The sequence below is a fragment of the Mobula hypostoma genome, chromosome 1, assembly GCF_963921235.1.
Source record: "Mobula hypostoma chromosome 1, sMobHyp1.1, whole genome shotgun sequence".
Classification (NCBI taxonomy): Eukaryota; Metazoa; Chordata; class Chondrichthyes; order Myliobatiformes; family Myliobatidae; genus Mobula; species Mobula hypostoma.
This window is the reverse complement of record NC_086097.1, coordinates 166,507,279-166,527,715: the sequence shown is the minus strand read 5'-3', so window position 1 is coordinate 166,527,715 and position 20,437 is coordinate 166,507,279. Positions and strand designations below refer to the sequence as shown.

The 20,437-nt window shown below is 39.8% G+C and overlaps 1 protein-coding gene across 1 annotated transcript in view; it reads right to left on the bottom strand.

Annotated features, from left to right (window-relative positions):
* napgb (N-ethylmaleimide-sensitive factor attachment protein, gamma b) overlaps positions 1-19,310 on the bottom strand; it is an 80,691-nt gene extending 61,381 nt beyond the window's left edge. The window contains exon 1 of the mRNA XM_063059298.1: positions 19,151-19,310. Coding sequence (XP_062915368.1) covers positions 19,151-19,197 — 47 coding nt within the window. The 5' untranslated portion in view covers positions 19,198-19,310. The remainder of the gene's footprint in view (positions 1-19,150) is intronic.
* Between the last annotated feature and the right edge of the window lie 1,127 nt (positions 19,311-20,437).

The window sequence follows — 20,437 nt, the reverse complement described above, 5'->3', positions numbered from 1 at the left end:
ACTGAATATAGATCTGTTGAAATTTATTACTTGGATCTTCCTAAATTTCAGGTGAGTCTGCACAAGTCTAGGATATGCTTACTTAACACCAGCCGATTGGCATCAGTTCCAGGGTTCCAAGTGGTCAATGCATTCGGCTTTGCTTCATCGCCAGGTCTTACCAACAGGCACCAAGACCAACCCTGACTGACGATGAGAGAGGCCCTCTCAGTCAGGTCCTTACTGTGTGCTCAGAGCATCAGCCATACAACATGCTGTCCACGGGATGACTACAATGGAGATGAAACAGTAACTCATCTCTTTGCACACTGGGTTTGCAAAGAAGGTGTGGAGGAAGATGAAAGGGCCAGTGTCACATTTCATCCCAAGCAGAGGATTCTCTGATCTACGGGTTGCTCCTTGGGATGCACATGGAAACAAACATCAGGTGCTGCTGGCAGATCATCAACTCAGTGAAAGGTGCTCTTTGGTCAGCCTGGGACTTGTTGGTCTACCAGCGTATCGAGATGTCTGTGGCAGAATGCTGCCGACTGGCATGTTCCAAGCTGAGGGACACACTGAATCTTGGCACAGCCACCACAAAGGCTTGGTGGGGAACGACCACAGTTTAGGGTTCTTCTTCTGCTGGAGATGGAGGGGCCGGGTGGGTGAGAAAGCTCCTCAGTTATGGTAGTAACACACATCAAAGTTGCTGGTGAACGCAGCAGGCCAGGCAACATCTCTAGGAAGAGGTACAGGCGACGTTTCAGGCCGAGACCCTTCATGAGTGGCAGCACTATGGAAAGTATTGACCAGGTCTGTGAAGAATGTAAAGGCATTGAATGTTTTATTCTTGTAAATTGTTGTGAATAAAATTTATTTTGTTAATAAAATAAATACTTATAATGGCTTGATGACACTATGAATGTGATAAAAAATATACTGATTTTATTGCATTTTCTGAATAAAGTTTATTTTGAAATTTAAAAAATGAACTCGATGAAAGGGATATTTAAATACAAATGGAAATAATAATGTAGATTAAAGATCTGCATGAGAATACAGTAGAAAAGTTTGGACATTGTCAAGTAATGATTAGCCGTTCATTAAATCTGCTTCTCATGTCTGTGTTGACTTACTTCGATCAATTCATCTGGGTTCTGTTTCTGCTAGTGTGACACAAACCTACCTATGTCGAAATCAAGGTCATCAGCCTGAATCATTAGCTCTATTTCTTCCTTTGTAGATGCTGCACTAAGCTGCTTAGTTTTTAAGCAGTTCCTGTTTTTATTTCAGAATTCTGGTATCTGCAGCATTTTGCTTTTCAGTTGAATCTCTTACCTCAGCATCTTGTAAGGAAATAAATTCTAGATTTTTACCATTCTTTGTGTTAAGTGGTCTTTCCTGATATCATACTGATCATCTACTTTCAGTTCTTTTGTTCGGGAGTATGCGGGAGCCTAGAATGTCTTTTTCCTTTCAACTGCCCCTCTTGGCTGATCTCTTCTTCTATTCTCAAAGCAATGAAGACATCTTTCTTCATAATTTAACCTGTTATTCCTACTTTGAGTACTTCTCAAAAACAGACAATGTCCAAATTGTTGCCATAAAAGTAATGATTAGAATGATAGGAAGAAGATAAGAGATAAGGAAGACTTAAGTAGTATGACTGACTTACTTATTACAAGACTGAAACTGTCCATTCAGCCCTCAAGATTCATGTCAACTCCCAATAGTACAATTCCAGTAAAAAAATCAAATGTTATCCTGATGACAGAAGCTTACAAACAGTCTGTTGGAAGAACGTAGTGGATCGAGAGTATCTGTAGGGAGAAAGGAACTGTCATCGTTGCAGATCATGAATCTGCCTAACAGTCCTTTATCCTAGTTCCCCTCCCTACCCCACCAAACAAAGGCTGGTCAACCTGCTGAGTTCCTCCAACAAATTGTTGCTCCAGATTCCAGCATCTGCAGTTCTTGTGACTGCAAAAAGAACTTTCCTTCTTAAGTCATATTCTGACATAAATAGTTATCATAAAGAAATATAGATGGAAACAATTGTTGCTTGGGTTTGTACAATGGTGTGTAAAACTTGTTCCAATGCTCATATTGCAGAAAATGTTTTGATCTCAACAAACACTAGGTGGCTCCATTTCACTGTTAATTTCTTCCGTAGCTGCTTTACAACTTTACAAATGGTCTTCTTGTATAGCTGGCAAACAAAATATAGACCTTTTAATTACAAACAATCCTAAAGTTTTAACAGTTTAAATGGTTGTTTGTTGTATACATCAACAGCATGAATGTCAATGTAGGAGCCACAAAAACAACGTCTCATTCAGCATCAGTAAAACTAAAGAATTGTTTGTTGATTTCAGGAAAGGGAAGTTTGGCAAACATGTGCCAGCCTGCATAGATGATCAGTGGTGGAGAGGGTCAGCAGCATTAAATTCCTTGGCTTTAAAATATCTGATAAAATGTCCTGGGTCCAGCACATAAATGCAATCGCAAGAAAGGCACACCACTTTTATTAGAAGGTTAAGGAAACTCAGCAAGTCAGCAAACACTAACAAACTTCTGCAGATGTACTGTGGAAAGTGTCCTGTGGTTGCATCATGGTCTGGTATGGCAGTCTGATTGCAGAAGAACATAAGATGCAGAGAGTAATGGAATCAGCCAAATACATCCCGGGCACATTCTGCCCTACAACCTGAAGCATTTTCATGAGGTACTGCCTCAAAAAGGCAACAGCTATAATCTGAGATCCCCAATATCCAGGCCATGTCATCTTCTCACAACTACTAATGAGTAGGAGGTACAGAAGCCTGAAGTTCCACACCATTGGATTCAAGAACAACTACTTCCCTTCAGTGATTTGATTCTCGAAACAATCAACACAACTCTAACCACTAACTCAGTTTCACAACACTATGACCACTTTGCACAACAAAAAGCTTTTCGATGCACCTGCGCACATGACAATAAACTTGACTTTGAGGAAATACAATTGTAAGTTAACAGATGACACAAAATAGGTGATGATGGGGACAGTAGACAGACTGCAGAATGATCCGCTGGTAAACTGCGCAAAGTAATGGAATTTAATTCTCATGAATATGTCTTGCAATTTGCCCAGCGCTGAAATCAAGTAAATGTAGGGGATAAATCATGAAATATAGGATCCAAGGGAGTACGTAGAAACAGTAGGATCTTGCTATAAGAAAGGTGTCAGCACAGGTAGATAGGGCAGTGGAGAAGCCATGGATGTTGACATTAGCCTGGGTGTAGAATACAAGTACAAGGTTAGTCTTCATACAACTTTATAAAACATTGCTTAAGCCACAGTGAATATTGTATGTAGTTCTGGCCACCATATTGTAGGAAAGCTATGACTGCAAAAGGAGGGTGCAGAGGAGATTCACCAGGATGTTGCCTTTGGTGGAACTTTTCAGTTAATAGGAGAGGCTGGATAAGCTATGCTTGCTTCCCTTAGAGCAGAGAAGTCTGAGGAGGATTTTGATAAAGGTGTACCAAATTGTAAGTATAGACAGGGTAGGTAGGAAAAAATGTTCCCAGTGTGGAGGTGGCTAATACCAGGGGACATAGATTTAAGGAGGAGAGCAAGTAGTTTAGAGGGAACTGGGGAAGAATTATTTATAAGCACCTAAACAACTACATAAATTGATGAAGGACAATAGATGAAGAGCTGGTAGACACTAAAGGCCACTAACTAACTCAGTATAAACATTGATCATTTGTATTTACTTATAGCAGTGTAATGCTCAGCTACACTACAATACATTTATAAAATGATCAATATTCACAATAGTGTAATGTGATTTGTTGTATGAAGTGTGGAATTTCTAAATTTGGTGGCTGAAATACTAAAATATAACAATTTACCTGACAAAAAGTGTACTAAGTTTTGCAGCTTGTGAAACATTCCATCGCAGGCTTCTATACTTGCAAAGTCCGTATTGCATTTTTCAATTAACATGGAAGATTTGGTCTCCAAGAGAAATACTATTTGTCCATTACAAGTGTCAACAAGACATGCCAAATATGACAACTGGAGTCAGATATATATGTGCGTGGAATTAGTAAATACGTTGCTAAAGACCAGTTAAAAGGAACAGAAATTTGAGCAAACTTCCAGCAAAGTCATTCATAGGATTTTATTTCAGTGCTCAGGTTATTTGATCCCATCTCTACAGAGTGCAAAACTTACTCTCTCTTCAGTCTAATGCCTGGTATCTTTCAAATGATCTGGACTCAATGATTATTTCTAGCAATACATTCCAGTTAATAGTTGCTCAGTGTGTAAAGAAATATTTAATGATATCTCTTCTAAATTGTACTTCTTGACCTTAAGCCTATTCCTCTTGTTTTTCTGCACTTGCATCCCTTGAAATTTAATCTCATTAATCCTGTAAAGTACCTTACTTATTTTCAATTTAACAGAAGGAAAATGTTCAGTTTTATGCTACTATTCTTTATAGATCAACCATTGGATGGTTCTGTAATTTCATGTCAATTACAGTTGTATTATCAAGTCTACATCGAGAGTCACAGAGTCCTGAGTGATGCAACCTACAAACAGGCCCCTCAGCCCAACACATCTCATCTAAGCTAGTTCCAATTGCAAGTCTTTGGCCACTATGCCTCTAAATCTTCCTTATCCTTGTACTTGTCCAAATGCCTTTTAAATATTGTTATTGCACCTACTTCCTCTGCAGAAAATTACTTATTTCCTTGTAAGAAGTAGTCGCCCACAATTCACAGTAAATGTATTATCAAGGTTGCATATTACATGTGTACTACCCTGAGATTCATTTTCTTGCCAGAATTAACAGTACAATAAAGAAATACAATATGATCAATGAAAAACCACACACAAATACAGACTGACAAGCAACAAATCACTGATTCTTGAGAATTTGGGTAACCCCCGTTTTAATTTTGAAAAGAAAAAAATTTAAATGTTAAATCTAAACTTATATTTTTATAGAACAAGGTCTCAGCAATCAAGCAATATTTCAGTGCAACCTGATTTTGTAATTTTTTCATAAAATGTGTTTTTCCTGTCATTAGTTTTTGCCAACAGTGTCAGACACAATAAAAAGCTAATTATTCCTATTTATTTAGTCTTGCATAGATTTAGAGTTTTTAAATCATTGTCTACACAATAGGTAAGCACATATGCTGTTAGATGTTGAATATCCACTTTTGTTCATTTTTTATACTATTTCACGTGTACTCCTTTAAAAACTCTTCCATCATGCAACTTTTATCATTAGCATTAAATATACAAAATAACAATTTTGAACATAAAACACTTATTTTTAAAGAGACGATCGCTTTAATAAATCAACTGTTTTAGAGGAACAGATTGTAAGCATATTAATTTAAAACAAAGAAAATTCCATCTGACAGTGGTGACTGCGACCTGACGGTGGTGGCAGTGGCCCAATTACAACAAACAATTTCAACCTTTTCACCACTCAAGTCAATGCTTCCTTGCTTAACAACTTTATTTAACAATTTGGTACAACAAATAACAATTTGTCATGTACATTTTATCCTTCTGTAAATATTACCAACAACTGTAAACAGCAAAATAAAAACTACAGTACAACTGCAATGTTTAAGCATAAACATCAGAAAACAAACCAGGAACTAAAAAAACTTCCATCCATTTCTGGGCTTGAAAATCTTTGAAAACGTTCAGTCAGCTTTATCAGGAAGTAGACGATTAATATGCTCCTCCTCTATGAAGTCCATAACTTCAGCAGACAGGTGGTAGTTCTCCTGCTTGCCTGACCTGGTGATGATGGCTCCATCAGTTTGACCAGAATATCTTCAAATAGTATGAAGCACATATCCTTTCCACCTGGTTTCGGATGGAAGCGCGTGTTGGGTTCATGAGGGTGGAAAAACTCCACTTGAACATCTTGATGAGCAACCACAGTTACAGCCTTCGCTAACCACCAATTTTGGTCATAAATGAGTGCAAGCCAATCTCCACAATTAATGACACCAGCAGATATATCTGTCATAGTCCCATCAGGACCACTCTGGGGTTCCTGCTCCATTTCCTACATCCGCTTTCTCTTATGCTCTCTCAACTCTTGCTGTCTATATTTCTATGCCTTTCTCTTACTCCTCTTTTCCCTTTCATTCAAATCACTGATCGTTTTTATCTTCCCATCCTCTACCCTCTTCTTCCATTTTTGCTTTTCCTTTCTCAGGTATTCCTCCTTTAACTCTGGTTCACTATATATTTTCTCTCTCCACTTTTTTTGGTATTCCCTGTTTCTTCTCCTTTCCTCCACTGATAGCTGCTGCTTAGCTATAACTTCCTAAAATACATAAAAGGAAGGTCAGAATTTAATGGAATTACTATGAAATTGTGCAAAATTACTATGAATTTAATTATATTTAATTTGGTGAAATTTTATAAAATGATTATGAAATGGTGCAACTAAATTCATTTATGGTTTTAGTCATTGGGGATACATATAGTAAGGAAATATTGTATGCCTGTGTGTGGAAGAAATAAAGGGAAAATTATGTATATTATAAATAAAGAGGCTAATGAAACATTACAAGCCATATTACTATTTATTGCAATCATAAATTATATTCAAGCCTCCACTGAGAATGATTTGGATGTTTTTGTCAACACCGTCAAACTATGTGTCACCACCGTCAGACAGAAAACCTGAGGGTGTTAATGTCTGACAGTGGTGACAAAAACACACCTTTTTACATGACACGCATGAGTTGTATACAGGAGCCATCTTGTTCCCTCTGTTGCTAGCTGCCTCTGGCCTCTACTTAAAATGCATAAATTTATGTCATAATTTAAAATAATTCTTTCTATACAAAAGATACAGTGTTGACACATCATGGTTGTGACAGCAGCAACATCAATAAATATGTAAAAATATTGAAAAAATAGCAAACTTACAGGAGCTTGTTTGACTTGTTGCATTTAGCAGATGTGCAGAGTGGAAAGGGGTCCTCAGGAATATAGTTGACCACTGATTTTCTTGTTTTTTTTATATATAAATATTTGATGGTGTTGACAAAAACTTGGGACACATTTTGGTTTTTTCACACTTTTATCAAATTGAAATGATAATCTCTTGTCCGAGGACAACTGATTTTGTGGGTACTGGGCTATCATATAATCATATAATTTATAAAATTAAAAACAAGCACAAGAAAAAGTGTTGCATTTGTGCAAAAGACCCTCAGATGATCAACCCCGATTATTTTAAATAAAGAAAATGTTATTCATTTTCAATGCAATTAGCACTTTTCTTAGTGGGACATGTTTTCGCCGAAGTCTCAAGAATCAGTGAAATGTACAAAAGACAAACTGTACAAATACAAAAAACAAATAATAAATAATCAGTGTGGATATTTTTTTCCCACCTGGAATGTGCCCATTGATTCCACTGACGCAAATGAATTCTTCTGGAATCAGTGACACTACTGGGATGGCATATGAATCAAGTTTTTAAAAATCTGAGACCTTCCACAACTCTCCAACTGCAGCCACACCCCATGTCTACCACTCTTCCTTGAACAAAGAGTTAAATGGTGAACTTGAACTAATCTGATATGGCTGTTACTGGATAATGTCCTGTTTTCTTTGAAAAATCCTATCTCACATTTTAGCATAAAATGAGGGATTGGCAGTTTTCCAGTTTCCCATCCAAGCTCCTCCCTGCTACATTGATTATATAAATATGAATTTATAGTTCTAATGACACAGAAGACAGGAATTTGGCTCATTGGCTCCTGGGAAGCAATCCTATTTCTCCCATACCCACCCTTGCGGAGGATTGTCTCTTACACTTATCCATCAGCTCCCCTTTGATTCTTTCTGCCATTAACTTAAAGAGCAATGTACAAAATCTAATTATTCTGCAAAGGGGCAGCAAAAATATTTTTGTTGGTATGCGGCATGCTGTGCTCTGATCGATTCTTTTAACCTCACCCATAATAAAATGATACATAATGATTACCTTTACTGCCAAATGAAGCAGTGATTGACTATTCACAACCCAGAAGCAGAGAGATGTTTTCACAGGAAATTACTCACGCCGACTTGTCACCAGCCATCGGTTACAAGAACATGTGGCATTGGATGATACGTTTTAAAATTCTTGCAGACCACAACGGTATTTAGATAACAAACAGTTACAGTTTAGGAGTGATGTCATTATTCAATTGTTTTTTTAAAAGATTAATACTGATGATTTTTTAACAAGTTTTTAAAATTGTTTTGTTCATTTCAATCTGTCTCTGTTATACCTTTATTAATAGGAAAACAATGAATACACCCAAGCAACAGGACTCATCCTTTTTCCTTTAAAAGTCCATTATTGTTGTTACTACTTCATTAATGATCATCTCCACTAAAAATTATCATGACATGAGAGAATTTTTTAGATTATCGCTAATTGGGCACATTCTCCAAAAGGTTTGCCCCCCACACCCACACCTGACCTATAAGCTCATCTTTGGCATCACAATGAGGAAGTGCGAAGAATCTTGTGGAGAATGTGCAAAGCACCCGCAGGCTGCACCTAAAGTCAGGATCAAACCTGTGTACCTGGAGCTGTAACTGGACTATTTCCCATTTACCTCCTGATGATGTTACAATGTGGTCATATCCATTGACTCATTTGAGTTAGTGTTAGCAGCTAAGGCTTTTCACAAGCAAATCCCAACAGCTAGGCATTCTATCCACTAGAGTTCATGTAAGTGTTTGTTATCCTCTGGTATATGCATGCCCATTCATGATTTTAACACACTGGGTTGTCTGCAATTCCTATACTGTTTATGGGACTTTCTTTTCCGTAAGCTGACATATTTGACTATAAAACATGAGTAATTATGCAGCAGAATTAAACCAGAGTTTGAAATGGAGCATTGTTGTGAGGGGATGATATCAAAGTTTTAAATATTTTCTTTCACAGAACTGCTAATATTCTAATTTCTCACAACACAGGAGGTCACTTGTTACACTAAGTCCACTCAAGCCTTCAGCACAAATTCATCTATCTTATTCCCCCACATATTTTCCTATAACTTAACGTCTCTCACCAGCCCATTAACTCCACCCGGATTCATCTTTCACCAACCTATACAAGGGTAATTGATGATTGTTATTAAATCTACCAGACTGCATGTCTTTAGAATAGGAGCACCCAGGTAAAAACCATGTGTACAAACTCTACACAAACAGCATCAGAGACTGAGAATGGATCCAGGCTGCTGGAGCATTTTGACAGTAGTATTCTCTCCTACACCACTCGGCCACCCCAGTAAGTGGCATCCAATTAAATTTGGTTGAGCCTACACTACCCCGTGGCTATGAATGGAATAACTGCTATCACTTTCCAATATTAATAATTTTTCCATCTCTTAATAAAGCATTTTGCCGTTTCTTTTCCATTGAAAATTATTGAATCACTGACAGAGACTACCTTATAGTGGCACAAATAATAAGCTTCAAACCATGACAAAATTAATATAACAGCTTTTTAGATATTATCCAATGTTGTCTGGCCTCTCCTATAGTAAAGCAGAGGGTAGTGGGGTGCAGAGAAAGTGAATCTTCAGATGAACATTACTCTATGAACTCTTTATTCCTATTTTTGCTCTATTTAATTTTAATTTTTTTGGTAATTTTATGAACCTGCACTCCACTGTTGCGACAAAACAACAACTTTCACGTCATATAAGACAGTGACAATAAACCAGCTCATGAATAACCTGATTCTGAAAGGTGCTGAGCACATCCCAAAGCATTTTTTTGCTATCATTCAACTCAAATAGAGCACAATTCATAAAGCAAGGATCATATAAACACAAGGGATTCTGCAGATACTGAAAATCCAAAGCAACACAAAATGCTGGAGGAACTCAGCAAGTTAGGCAGCATGTATGGAAAATAATAAACAGTTGATATTTCGGGCTGAGACACTTTTCAGGACTGAAAATGAAGGCCATTCTACTATATAGCCCTCATTTAGCACAGAGTGTGGAGTGTGCGTGTGCCGGTGTGTTTAGGTAAGAGACTAAAGTTTGTGTGTTAATTTGTTGAGACGGGACCACTAGTTGCGAAGCTTGGCCATTTAGGTTCGGGATGCGAGTGGGGCGTTCATACTCATTCCGGGAACTGTATTTTAGTATATGCTTCTGCAAGTGTGTGCATGTTTTAACAATACATCTGTAACTTTGATGTAACAGTTAGATACAAGGAATACAACAGGCATTATGAGTTCAGACTCACAAGTGGCAGCTTGCAAAGTACATTGCAGTTTAAACTGTGTTTTGTTTAATTTTTATCCATTATTTATATTTTACAAAATGTGGGAATTAGTGTGGAGATTTTAAGGGAGAGGTTATCCCCAGATATCAGAATCAGAATCAGGTTTATTATCACTGGCATGTGTCGTGAAATTTGTTAACTTAGCAGCAGCAGTTCAATGCAATACATAATATAGAAGAAAAAAATAAAATAATGAGAAATAAGTAAATCAATTACAGTATATGTAATTGAATAGATAAAAATCATGCAAAAAGCAGAAGTAATATACTGTATATTTAAAAAGCGCAGTAGTGTTCACAGGTTCAATGTCCATTTAGGAATCGGATGGCAGAGGGGAAGAAGCTGTTCCTGAATTGCTAAGTGGGTGCCTTCAGGCTTCTGTACCTCCTACCTGATGGTAACAGTGAAAAAAGGGCATGCCCTAGGTGCTGGAGGTCCTTAATAATGGACACTGCCTTTCTGAGACACCGCTCCTTGAAGATGTCCTGCGTACTTTGTAGGCTAGTACCCAGAATGGAGCTGACTAAATTTACAACCCTCTGCAGCTTCTTCTGGTCCTGTGCTGTAGTCCCCCCATACCAGACAGTGATGCAGCCTGTCAGAATGCTCTCCACAGTACAACTATAGAAGTTTGAGTGTATTTGTTGACATTCCAAATCTCTTCAAACTCCTAATGAACTATAGACGCTATCTTGCCTTCTTTATAACTGCATCAATATGTTGGGACTAGGTTAGATCCTCAGAGATCTTGACACCCAGGAACTTGAAACTGCTCACACTCTCCACTTCTGATCCCTCTATGAGGATTGGTATGTGCTCCTTTGTCTTACCCTTCCTGAAGTCCACAATCAGCTCTTTCATCTCACTGACGTTGAGTGCAAGGTTGTTGCTGTGACAGCACTCCACCAGTTGGCATATCTCACTCCTGTACGCCCTCTCGTCTCCATCTGAGATTCTACCAACAGTGGTTGTATCCTCAGCAAACTCATAGGTAGTATTTGAGCTATTCCTAGCCACACAGTCATGGGTATAGAGAGTAGAGCAGTGGGCTAAGCACACACCCGAGGTGCAGCAGTGTTGATTGTCAATGAGGAGGATACGTTATCACCAATCCGCACAGGTTGTGGTCTTCCAGTTAGGAAGTCAAGGATCTATTTGCAAAAGGTGGTACAGAAGCCCAGGTTCTGCACTTCTCAATGAGAATTGTGAGAATGATGGTGTTAAATGCTGTGCTATAGTCAATGAACCGCATTCTGACATAGGTGTTTGTGTTGTCCAGGTGGTCTAAGGCCGTGTGGAGAGCCATTGAGATTGCGTTTGCCATTGACCTACTGTGGCAATAGATCAGCAGCATAGCACCATCTGTCGGGATGGCACTGTCTGAGGTCAAGCAACATCAGGACAAGAACCCTGATGACCCGAGCAGGCCTTTAACTTTGTTTACACCAATCCATAAGCCCTTCACCGTCGGGAAAAGCAGAGCATTTTGTCAGAGTTGCCCTCTCTTGAGGTTGCCTGCAGGAATGCGGAAATTCTGATGCAAGCTCTAGGAAATGGTTGAAATTCACCAGATGCACCCCAAAGATATACATGTGCTGGTATAAGTGAATGTGGGACAGTATGGTCCAGGGAGTGCTGGTTATACATGGGCAGCTACTGGGAATGTAAGCAATGAAGAGAGATATGACTTCTTTAAAAGGGAAGTGAGGCAGCGACTGTGGTGAGGCGAGAGTAACTTGGGAACAATAATGTCAGTGGTTTAGAGAGCTGATGAGCCTGCAGACCATAAATACTGAGTGCATGAGGAGTATTCATGGATGGATAATCCAGGGAGGAATGACTCAGTCTTCCTGAAAATGCTGAAGGAAGACCTGAACTCACTCACTAGGAAGTTTTAGATTTGGGAAAAGTATCATGGGCCAGTGAAATGGACTAGAGGAGAAGGAAGCCAAGTTGTAACATGGCTGTAGCGAATGTAGCTACTATGACATCAGAGAACTTGCTTTGTGGGTCAGTAGCTGGGGCACATAGCAAGGAACTGCTGGAATAGACATGGGGGAATAAAGGAGATGATTTGTTACAGCTGTGGCCTCTCAGGCCATGGTTAGAGGCAATGTCCTAGAAACAGGAAAGTTTTAAAATCACTCACTAAAGCAGGCAGAATCCACAGCAGTGCCCTTCCTTTCTGATTTGACTGCCGACCAGATTATAGAGCTGGTGAGGTCAGACAAATGGCTGATGACAGCCTCTGTTGACAGTGGTGGTCATCCATGGATATACACAAGAGGTTTATTAGGGGGGCAGCAATGTGAAACGTTAATGGACACGGAGTCGTCAGTATCGATAACTGATCTGTAGAGGCAATTTAGGTTACCAGTGCAGGAGGTGAAAAAAAAAAGGGCAAGAGAAGTCAATACAAGATACTCAAGATTGAGGGAGTTCAACTTCCTGTAGATTTTTGGGTAATGAAAGTACTAACCTGAGGATAGACACACTGAGTAAGGCAGGTGCTATCACAGACTCAGGGAAAGGAGAAATAACATGGACAAGACAGGGACAGTGAACATGTGTGACCCACAAAACATCTAACATGGCCCACAGAGAGACAGCAGGCTCTAACAGGGAGGAGAGACAGGGCGATGTGTGGGAATCATATCAGGGGGTCCCAAGGAGAGAGGCCAAGCGCAGTCAGGAGCTGCTTGAATTAGTGCAGTTACCTGAGGAGGGAGCAATGATTAAAGTAAAGGCTCAGCGGAAAGGGAACAAGTGGGCAGTCTTTAGTGCGAGGAGGGCAGTGGAAGAACAGAAATTGCAAGTGTACAGAAAGAAACTACAAATGCTAATTTAGTAAGATTACATGGAGATGTGAAGGACCACAGTAACCAGGGTAACACAGAGGAATTGAATGACAGATTGCTGGTCAGAGAGAGAGCCCGAGAGAAAGGAGGTAGACCTCCCACAGCCAGGTGACCAAGTCATGGTGAGGGTGCTGCCTGAAAAGGCAGGGTTTGCTCCCAGATGGATATGATCACAGGTGGTACTTTAACAAATGACACTTGTGTCTGTGTGCAGACTCGGCGTGGTGGTGATCGACTACAGTTCAGAAGTGGATGCCAGCAGGGTGAGATCCTTGCAGCCACACTAATAGAGACCACCCCAACCCCGCTTGTACATCGATGTGAGGGCCAGTGAACCTGATATGTTTACCTTGCTGGTGCCCCTGGAAAGAAAGAGTTACTACTAGTAGCCACTATAGATCTTTAACTGTCAGAGAATGAAGGGGTGAAGAATGTGATTAAACTGCATTTGCCCGGCAGGGAAAGAGACAACAGGTATATGAATGACAACAATGCATTTTAAAGACAGTTGGTCAAACTTCTGGAACAATCTCTCTGTGTAATGCCTTGTAGGTAGCTATTAGTGATGATCATGTAGATGTAAATGCACAGAGTAATGAGGGGGGATCCAAGGCAGGGCATTTTTGTTGACCTATTTGAGTAGATTCTCCTTAAGGTTGGCTTTTCAATAGGTTTCAATAGGTATATTTAATGTCAGAGAACTGTATATAATATAAACCCTGAAATTCTTTTTCTTTGCGAACATCCATGAAAACAGAACCCCAAAGGATGAATGTCAGTTAAATATTAGAACCCCAAAGCCCCCCAGCCCCCTCCCACGCATAAGCAGTAGCAAGGCAATGACCTCCCCCCACCAAGCACTCAAGTATGAAGCAAAGCATCAATAAGACAGACTTGTAGTCCCCCAAAGATTACTCATTCACCCTGTATTTGACATACCACAGGCTCTCTCTTTAATAGGGAAAAAGAGATGTCTCCATTTCACAGTGAGAGGGGAGACATAACAAGGAACTCCTGGTACAAATTTATTTTTGTTCAGGAGGGCCAAGCGGAGGGACTGTTAGAGAGTATTCTGGAGTTAAGTTTTATAGCAAAATATTAACTTCAGCAACCAATCTTTAGACCTGAACATGGACCGTAGATTAAATTTAAGATGCAGCCCTGGACAATAGGTTCCACAACGCATCCACCTCTTACAACAACATTGAATATACAAATGTCTTGAATTATGTGTTAACTAGCAGGGACGTGTCTTTAATTACATATTTATACAGAAAGCCTCTTCCCTGATCTCACCTGAGGGTTTCAACAAGGATCAATTAGTATTAACATTTGCTGGCATTGGAATTGGAATTGGTTGATATTTGTTGCTCGTACTGCAGTGCAGTGATAAGGTTATCTTGCATACTTGCACAGATAAAATCAATACACAGTGCATGGTGGTAGAACAAGGTAAAACAACAATGCAGAATTAAATGTAACAACTACAGAGCAAGTGCAGTGCAGGTAAACAATAAGGTAGGAGGTTGTAAGGAGTTAGATGATGACAGTGCATGTTTTACTTGTTGCAGTTTGCTCCCTGCAGATCCAGGCATTTACTGATTCACCCTGTGCAGTTACAATGATGCAAACACAATGTCCCACATCCTGTGTCTAGTTTCAACGTTCCTAAAGTATCAATGAGTGTTGCACAATGGATAGGTTCCTATATGCATGAACACACAAAGTTCTGGAGAAACTCAGCTGGTCAGGCAGCATCTGTTGTGATTTACTGAACTGTATAACTGTATAACCATACAACAATTACAGCACGGAAACAGGCCATCTCGGCCTTTCTAGTCCGTGCTGAACTCTTGCCCTATCCTAGTCCCACCGACCTGCACTCAGCTCATAACCCTCCATTCCTTTCCTGTCCATATATCTATCCAATTTAACTTTAAACGACAACATAGGACCTGCCTCAACCACTTCTGCTGGAAGCTCATTCCGCACAGCTACCACTCTCTGAGTAAAGAAGTTCCCCCTCATGTTACTCCTAAACTTTTGTCCTCTAACTCTCTACCCATGTCCTCTTTGAATCTTCCCCACTCTCAATGGAAGAAGTCTAACCACGTCAACTGTATCAATCCCCCTCATAATTTTAAACACCTCTATCAAGTCCCCCCTCAACCTTCTACGCTCCAAAGAATAAAGACCTAACTTGTTCAACCTTTCTCTGTAACTTAGGAGATGAAACCCAGGCAACATTTTAGTAAACCTCCTCTGTACTCTCTCAATTTTATTGACATCTTTCCTATAATTGGGTGGCCAGAACTGTACACAATACTCCAGGTTTGGCCTTATTAATACTCAATGCTCTGATTAATAAAGGCCAGTAAACCAAAAGCTTTCTTCACTACCCTATCCACATGAGATTCCATCTTCAGAGAACTATGCACCATTATTCCTAGATCCCTCTGTTCTACAGTATTCTTCAATGCCCTACCATTTACCATGTATGTCCTATTTTGATTAGTTCTACCAAAATGTAGCACCTCACATTTTTCAGCATTAAACTCCATCTGCCATCTTGCAGCCCACTCTTCTAACTGTTCTAAATCTCTCTGCAAGTTTTGAAAACCTACCTCTTCATCCACAACTCCACCTATCTTAGTATCATCTGCATACTTACTCATCCAATTTACCACCCCATCATCCAGATCATTAATATATATTACAAACAACATTGGACCCAGTACAGATCCCTGAGGCACACCGCTACACACCGTCTCCAATCTGACACAGTTATCCACCACTACTCTCTGGCGTCTCCCATCTAGCCACTGCTGAATCCATTTTACTACTTCCATATTAATGCCTAACGATTGAACCTTCCTAACCAACCTTCCGTGTGGAACCTTGTCAAAGGCCTTACTGAAGTCCATATAGACAACATCCATCGTTTTGCCCTTGTCAACTTTCTTAGTAACCTCATCAAAAAATTCAATAAGATTTGTCAAACATAACCTTCCACGCACAAATCTATGTTGACTGTACAATATATAAGGTTTGCTGACCGTGAAGTTCTAAATTCAAATGAGGACTTTAAGTCCTATCGGATATAAATAGCCAAGAGTACTCTCACTAAAGGGAGATTATTCTGTAACTACCCTATCTTCAAAGTCTAGTTCCCTTCCCTGTTTATTCTCCAGGGTGAGTTTAGCTGCTAATACCTGCTATTTGAGTGGTGGGTCCCCTCTCCCTATCAAGGGGAAGATACTTCAGCTAAAAAGTAGTTTAAAACACAGTTCAGTTATGTTCAGTGATATACAGTATGTTTAAACCCAAACCATATTCTTATAACACATTTAAAACTCACAAAGGATCTCTATCTTATAAACTATTTCCAAAACACAAACCATTTCCTAAACACATCATCTTCTTCATGTGCCTTGCGTGTTACATGCTTGGGCGATCATAGCTCTCCACATCAAAAGATCACTCGCAGCGTCAATGATATCTCGCACACTTTGATCTGTTAGTTCTTTCACAGTGTCCATAATTTTCTTCTTTGTCTTCCTCTTCCGTGTTTCCCAGGCATATGGCCTTGTAATGTAAGGCATTCTATTTCTCCCTTTCTGATGACATGGCCCAGGAATTTAAGTTTCCTCTCATTTAATGTTCTTATTAAAGATCTTTTTGTATGGGTATGTTGGAGTACTGTCTCATTAGTTACCCTATCTCTATATGATATTTTCTGCATTCTAAGAAACCACGTTTCTGTTGCTTCTAAGTTTCTTTGGAGTTCTGGTGTTACAGTCCATGTTTCAGAAGCATACAGCAAGATTGACCAGATGTAACATTTCAGTAGCCTCAGCTTTGTTGTCATAGAGATGTCTGTTGGTAAAAATGGGTTTCATTTTTTGGAAGTTGGTTTTGGCAATGACAATTCTTTTTATTTCTACTTTACTTCTAGCATCTTGTGATATAAAGCCACCAAGGTGATTAAAGCTGGTCATTTGTTCAATCTCTTGGTTACTGATGTACAATTGGCAGTTGGGAGTATCCTGCTGTTTTGATATTACCATACATTTGGGTTTTTTTAAACATTTGATGGTTAGACCAAAATCTGCACTTGTTTGTATTACTTTGTCTAGGACAGTGGTCCCCAACCACCGGGCTGTGGACCGGTACCAGGCCGCAAAGCATGTGCTACCAGGCCGCGAGGAAACGATATGAGTCAGCTGCACCTCTCCTCATTCCCTGTCACGCACTGTTGAACTTGAACATAGGGTTGCCAACTGTCCCGTATTTGCCGGGACATCCCGTATATTGGGCTAAATTGGTTTGTCCCGTATTTCCCCTGCTAAGGTAGAACGTTCCAATGAAACCTTTCGTGCCGAAATGGCGTAAAACGAAGAAGCAATTACCATTAATTTATATGGGAAAAGTTTTTGAGCGTTCTCAGACCCGAAAAATAACCTAACAAATCATACCAAATAACACATAAAACCTAAAATAACATTAACATATAGTAAAAGCAGGAATGATATGATAAATATACAGCCTATATAAAGTAGAAATGTATGTACAGTGTAGTCGGGAAGGTTAAGCCAAAACCGATTTGTGGAAAAAAAATCGGCACGTACGCACATGCGCACGTCACTCGCACATGCGCACACAAGTGCCCGCACAAGGCTTCATGGTCATGGTGGTCTTTCTCGGGGTAAACAAGTGTCCCGGGATTTGACTGCTGCTTTTGTTCCTTATTTGGGAGTGAGAAAGTTGGCAAACCTAACTGTAAAAGACATGTTGAGGTGAGTTTAGCCCTACTTGAACACCCCGCCCCCCCACCAACCCCCGGTTGGCCGGTCCGCAAGAATATTGTCAATATTAAACCAGTCCGCGGTGCAAAAAAGGTTGGGGACCCCTGGTCTTGGAGGATTTGTAGGTCTTCTGCAGCACTTGCTATTAGGGTGGTATCGTCTGCATAAACACATACAATTTCTAAAACATAAAGCATTTCCAAAACACAGGTACAATGCCTATATTCTAAAATAACACACCAACAATGCAGACAAATGAATCAGCTGTTGCAGATATCAAAGCCAGAGAAATGGATTCTTGTTCACCCCATGTTTCATTCGTGACGTTCCTTACCCCATTCCTAATAAGCCTGAACTGTCTCTATCTTTATGGTTTCTTTGCCACTTCGGTGACTTTACACAGGAGTGGTATTTCCTCAGATACCCCTTTTATGCGAACAGTCTAAAACCTTCTTAAATACATAGATCTCTCCTAGCCACAACTAATGCTGTGAAGCCAACTTCCGTGAGTACATAAGACTCCCAACTTATTAGTAGAACAGTTATTTGATATGCTACATCTGGTTAGCAAGCCTCCTTGATCTACAGTAAGCAATTTAGCCAGCTTGTCTGTTTGAAACAGGCCAAATTATATAACCCATCATCTTATACTGCTTCTCTTCAGCTATAAAACAGATGTTGTGTGCTGGCAATCTGCTCCATAGACAGAGCTTGTTTGCCACACTGTGTTTTAACTTCAAACTGATTATTGCTTCCCATTTACATATGAAGAACTGAAGACTGGCTTCCTTTTATGATAAGAATCCAAACAGAGGATATAGTTGGAAGCTGAACTTACATTGTTTGATCTTACAGGTGGCAACTGCTGTGTTTAGAAAGCCAAGTTAGGCAAAACCATGAGGCCCCTTGGCCCATCATGACTGAACCACACAGAAGCAAAATTGTTTAAAGTAAATTTCTTATCAAAGTACATATAAGCCCCTGTGATTCATTTTCTTGTGACCATACTCAATAAATCCAATAACCGTATTAGAATTAATAAAAGACCACAGCAACAAGGTGGACAACCAATATGCAAAAGGCACCAAATTGTGCAAATGCAAAAAGAAAGAAAAATAAATAATAATAATAATAAATAACCAATAAACATTGAGAACCTGAAATGACGAGCCCTTGAAAGTAAGTCCATATGTTGTGGGAACATATCAGTGACAGAGCGAGTGAAGTTATCCCCATTGGTTCAGGAGCCTGACGACTGAGGAGTAGTAACTGTTCCCGGGCCTGGTGGTGTAAGTCCTGAAGCCTCGTACCTTCTTCCTAATGGCAGCAGTGAGAAGAGAGAATGAGCTGGATGGTGGGTTCCCTGATAATGGATGCTGCTATCTGTGACAGTGCTCCGTGTAGATGTGCTCAGTGATGGGGAGGGCTTTACCCACAATGGACTGGGCCATATTCACTACTTATCGTTGGATTTCCCGTTCAATGGCATATACACTCCACCACACATCTATAGAAGTTTGTCAAAATTTTAAATGCTGCGTCTTTGCAAACTCTTAAGGAAGTAGAGGCACTGCTGTGCTTTCTTCATAATTACACTTGCATACAGGCCCCAGGACAGGTTCTCTGAAGTAATAGCACTGCAGTGCTGAAAGTTGCTGACCCCCTCTACTTCTGTACCTGGATGAGGACTAGCTCATGGACCTCTGATTTCCTCCTCTTGAAGCCAATAATCAGCTCCTTGGTCTTGCTGACATTGATTGAGAGGTTGTTGTTCTCAGCCAGATTTTCAATCTTCCTCGTATATGCTGATTCATCACCACTTCTGATTTGGCCTACGACGGTGGTGTTGTCAGCAAATATAAATATAGCATTGGAGCTGTGCTCAGCCACACAGGGATAAGTGTAAAGCAAGGAGAGCAGGGGGCTAAGTACACAGCCTGTGATATACCTGTGCTGATGGATATGATGTCTGGAGACGTAAAAGTCTTTATTTAACTTAGTAGATCTGCTGGAGAGAATCTAGTTCCCTTCTCACATACGTTATACTTTTTTATAACCAAAGATAGCAATAAACAATTAACTAGCTTCAATGAATATAATTATCCACTTAACCTTAACGTTTTGAATGTAGAAAGTTAATTTTGCAGAATTACATATTTACAATGGTAGCACATTCCACCCAACAGAGCTCTTTGGGCCATTCATTGCTGGTAACTGGCCCAATACCAAACTCCAGACACCTAAAATACATCTCCTTACTGCAGTGTTAAGAGATGGCTCCCTGAATATACAGCATGCCAGAATATTAAGTGACAAAACAGACCTTTCTTGAACTGTGCATTACCTGGCAGAGGAATGCCTAATACAACGCATTAACATGGGAGATAGCTACTTAATGCTTTCCCTGAACTCATCCTGAAGCCTTTAAGGGCCACCAATTAGCA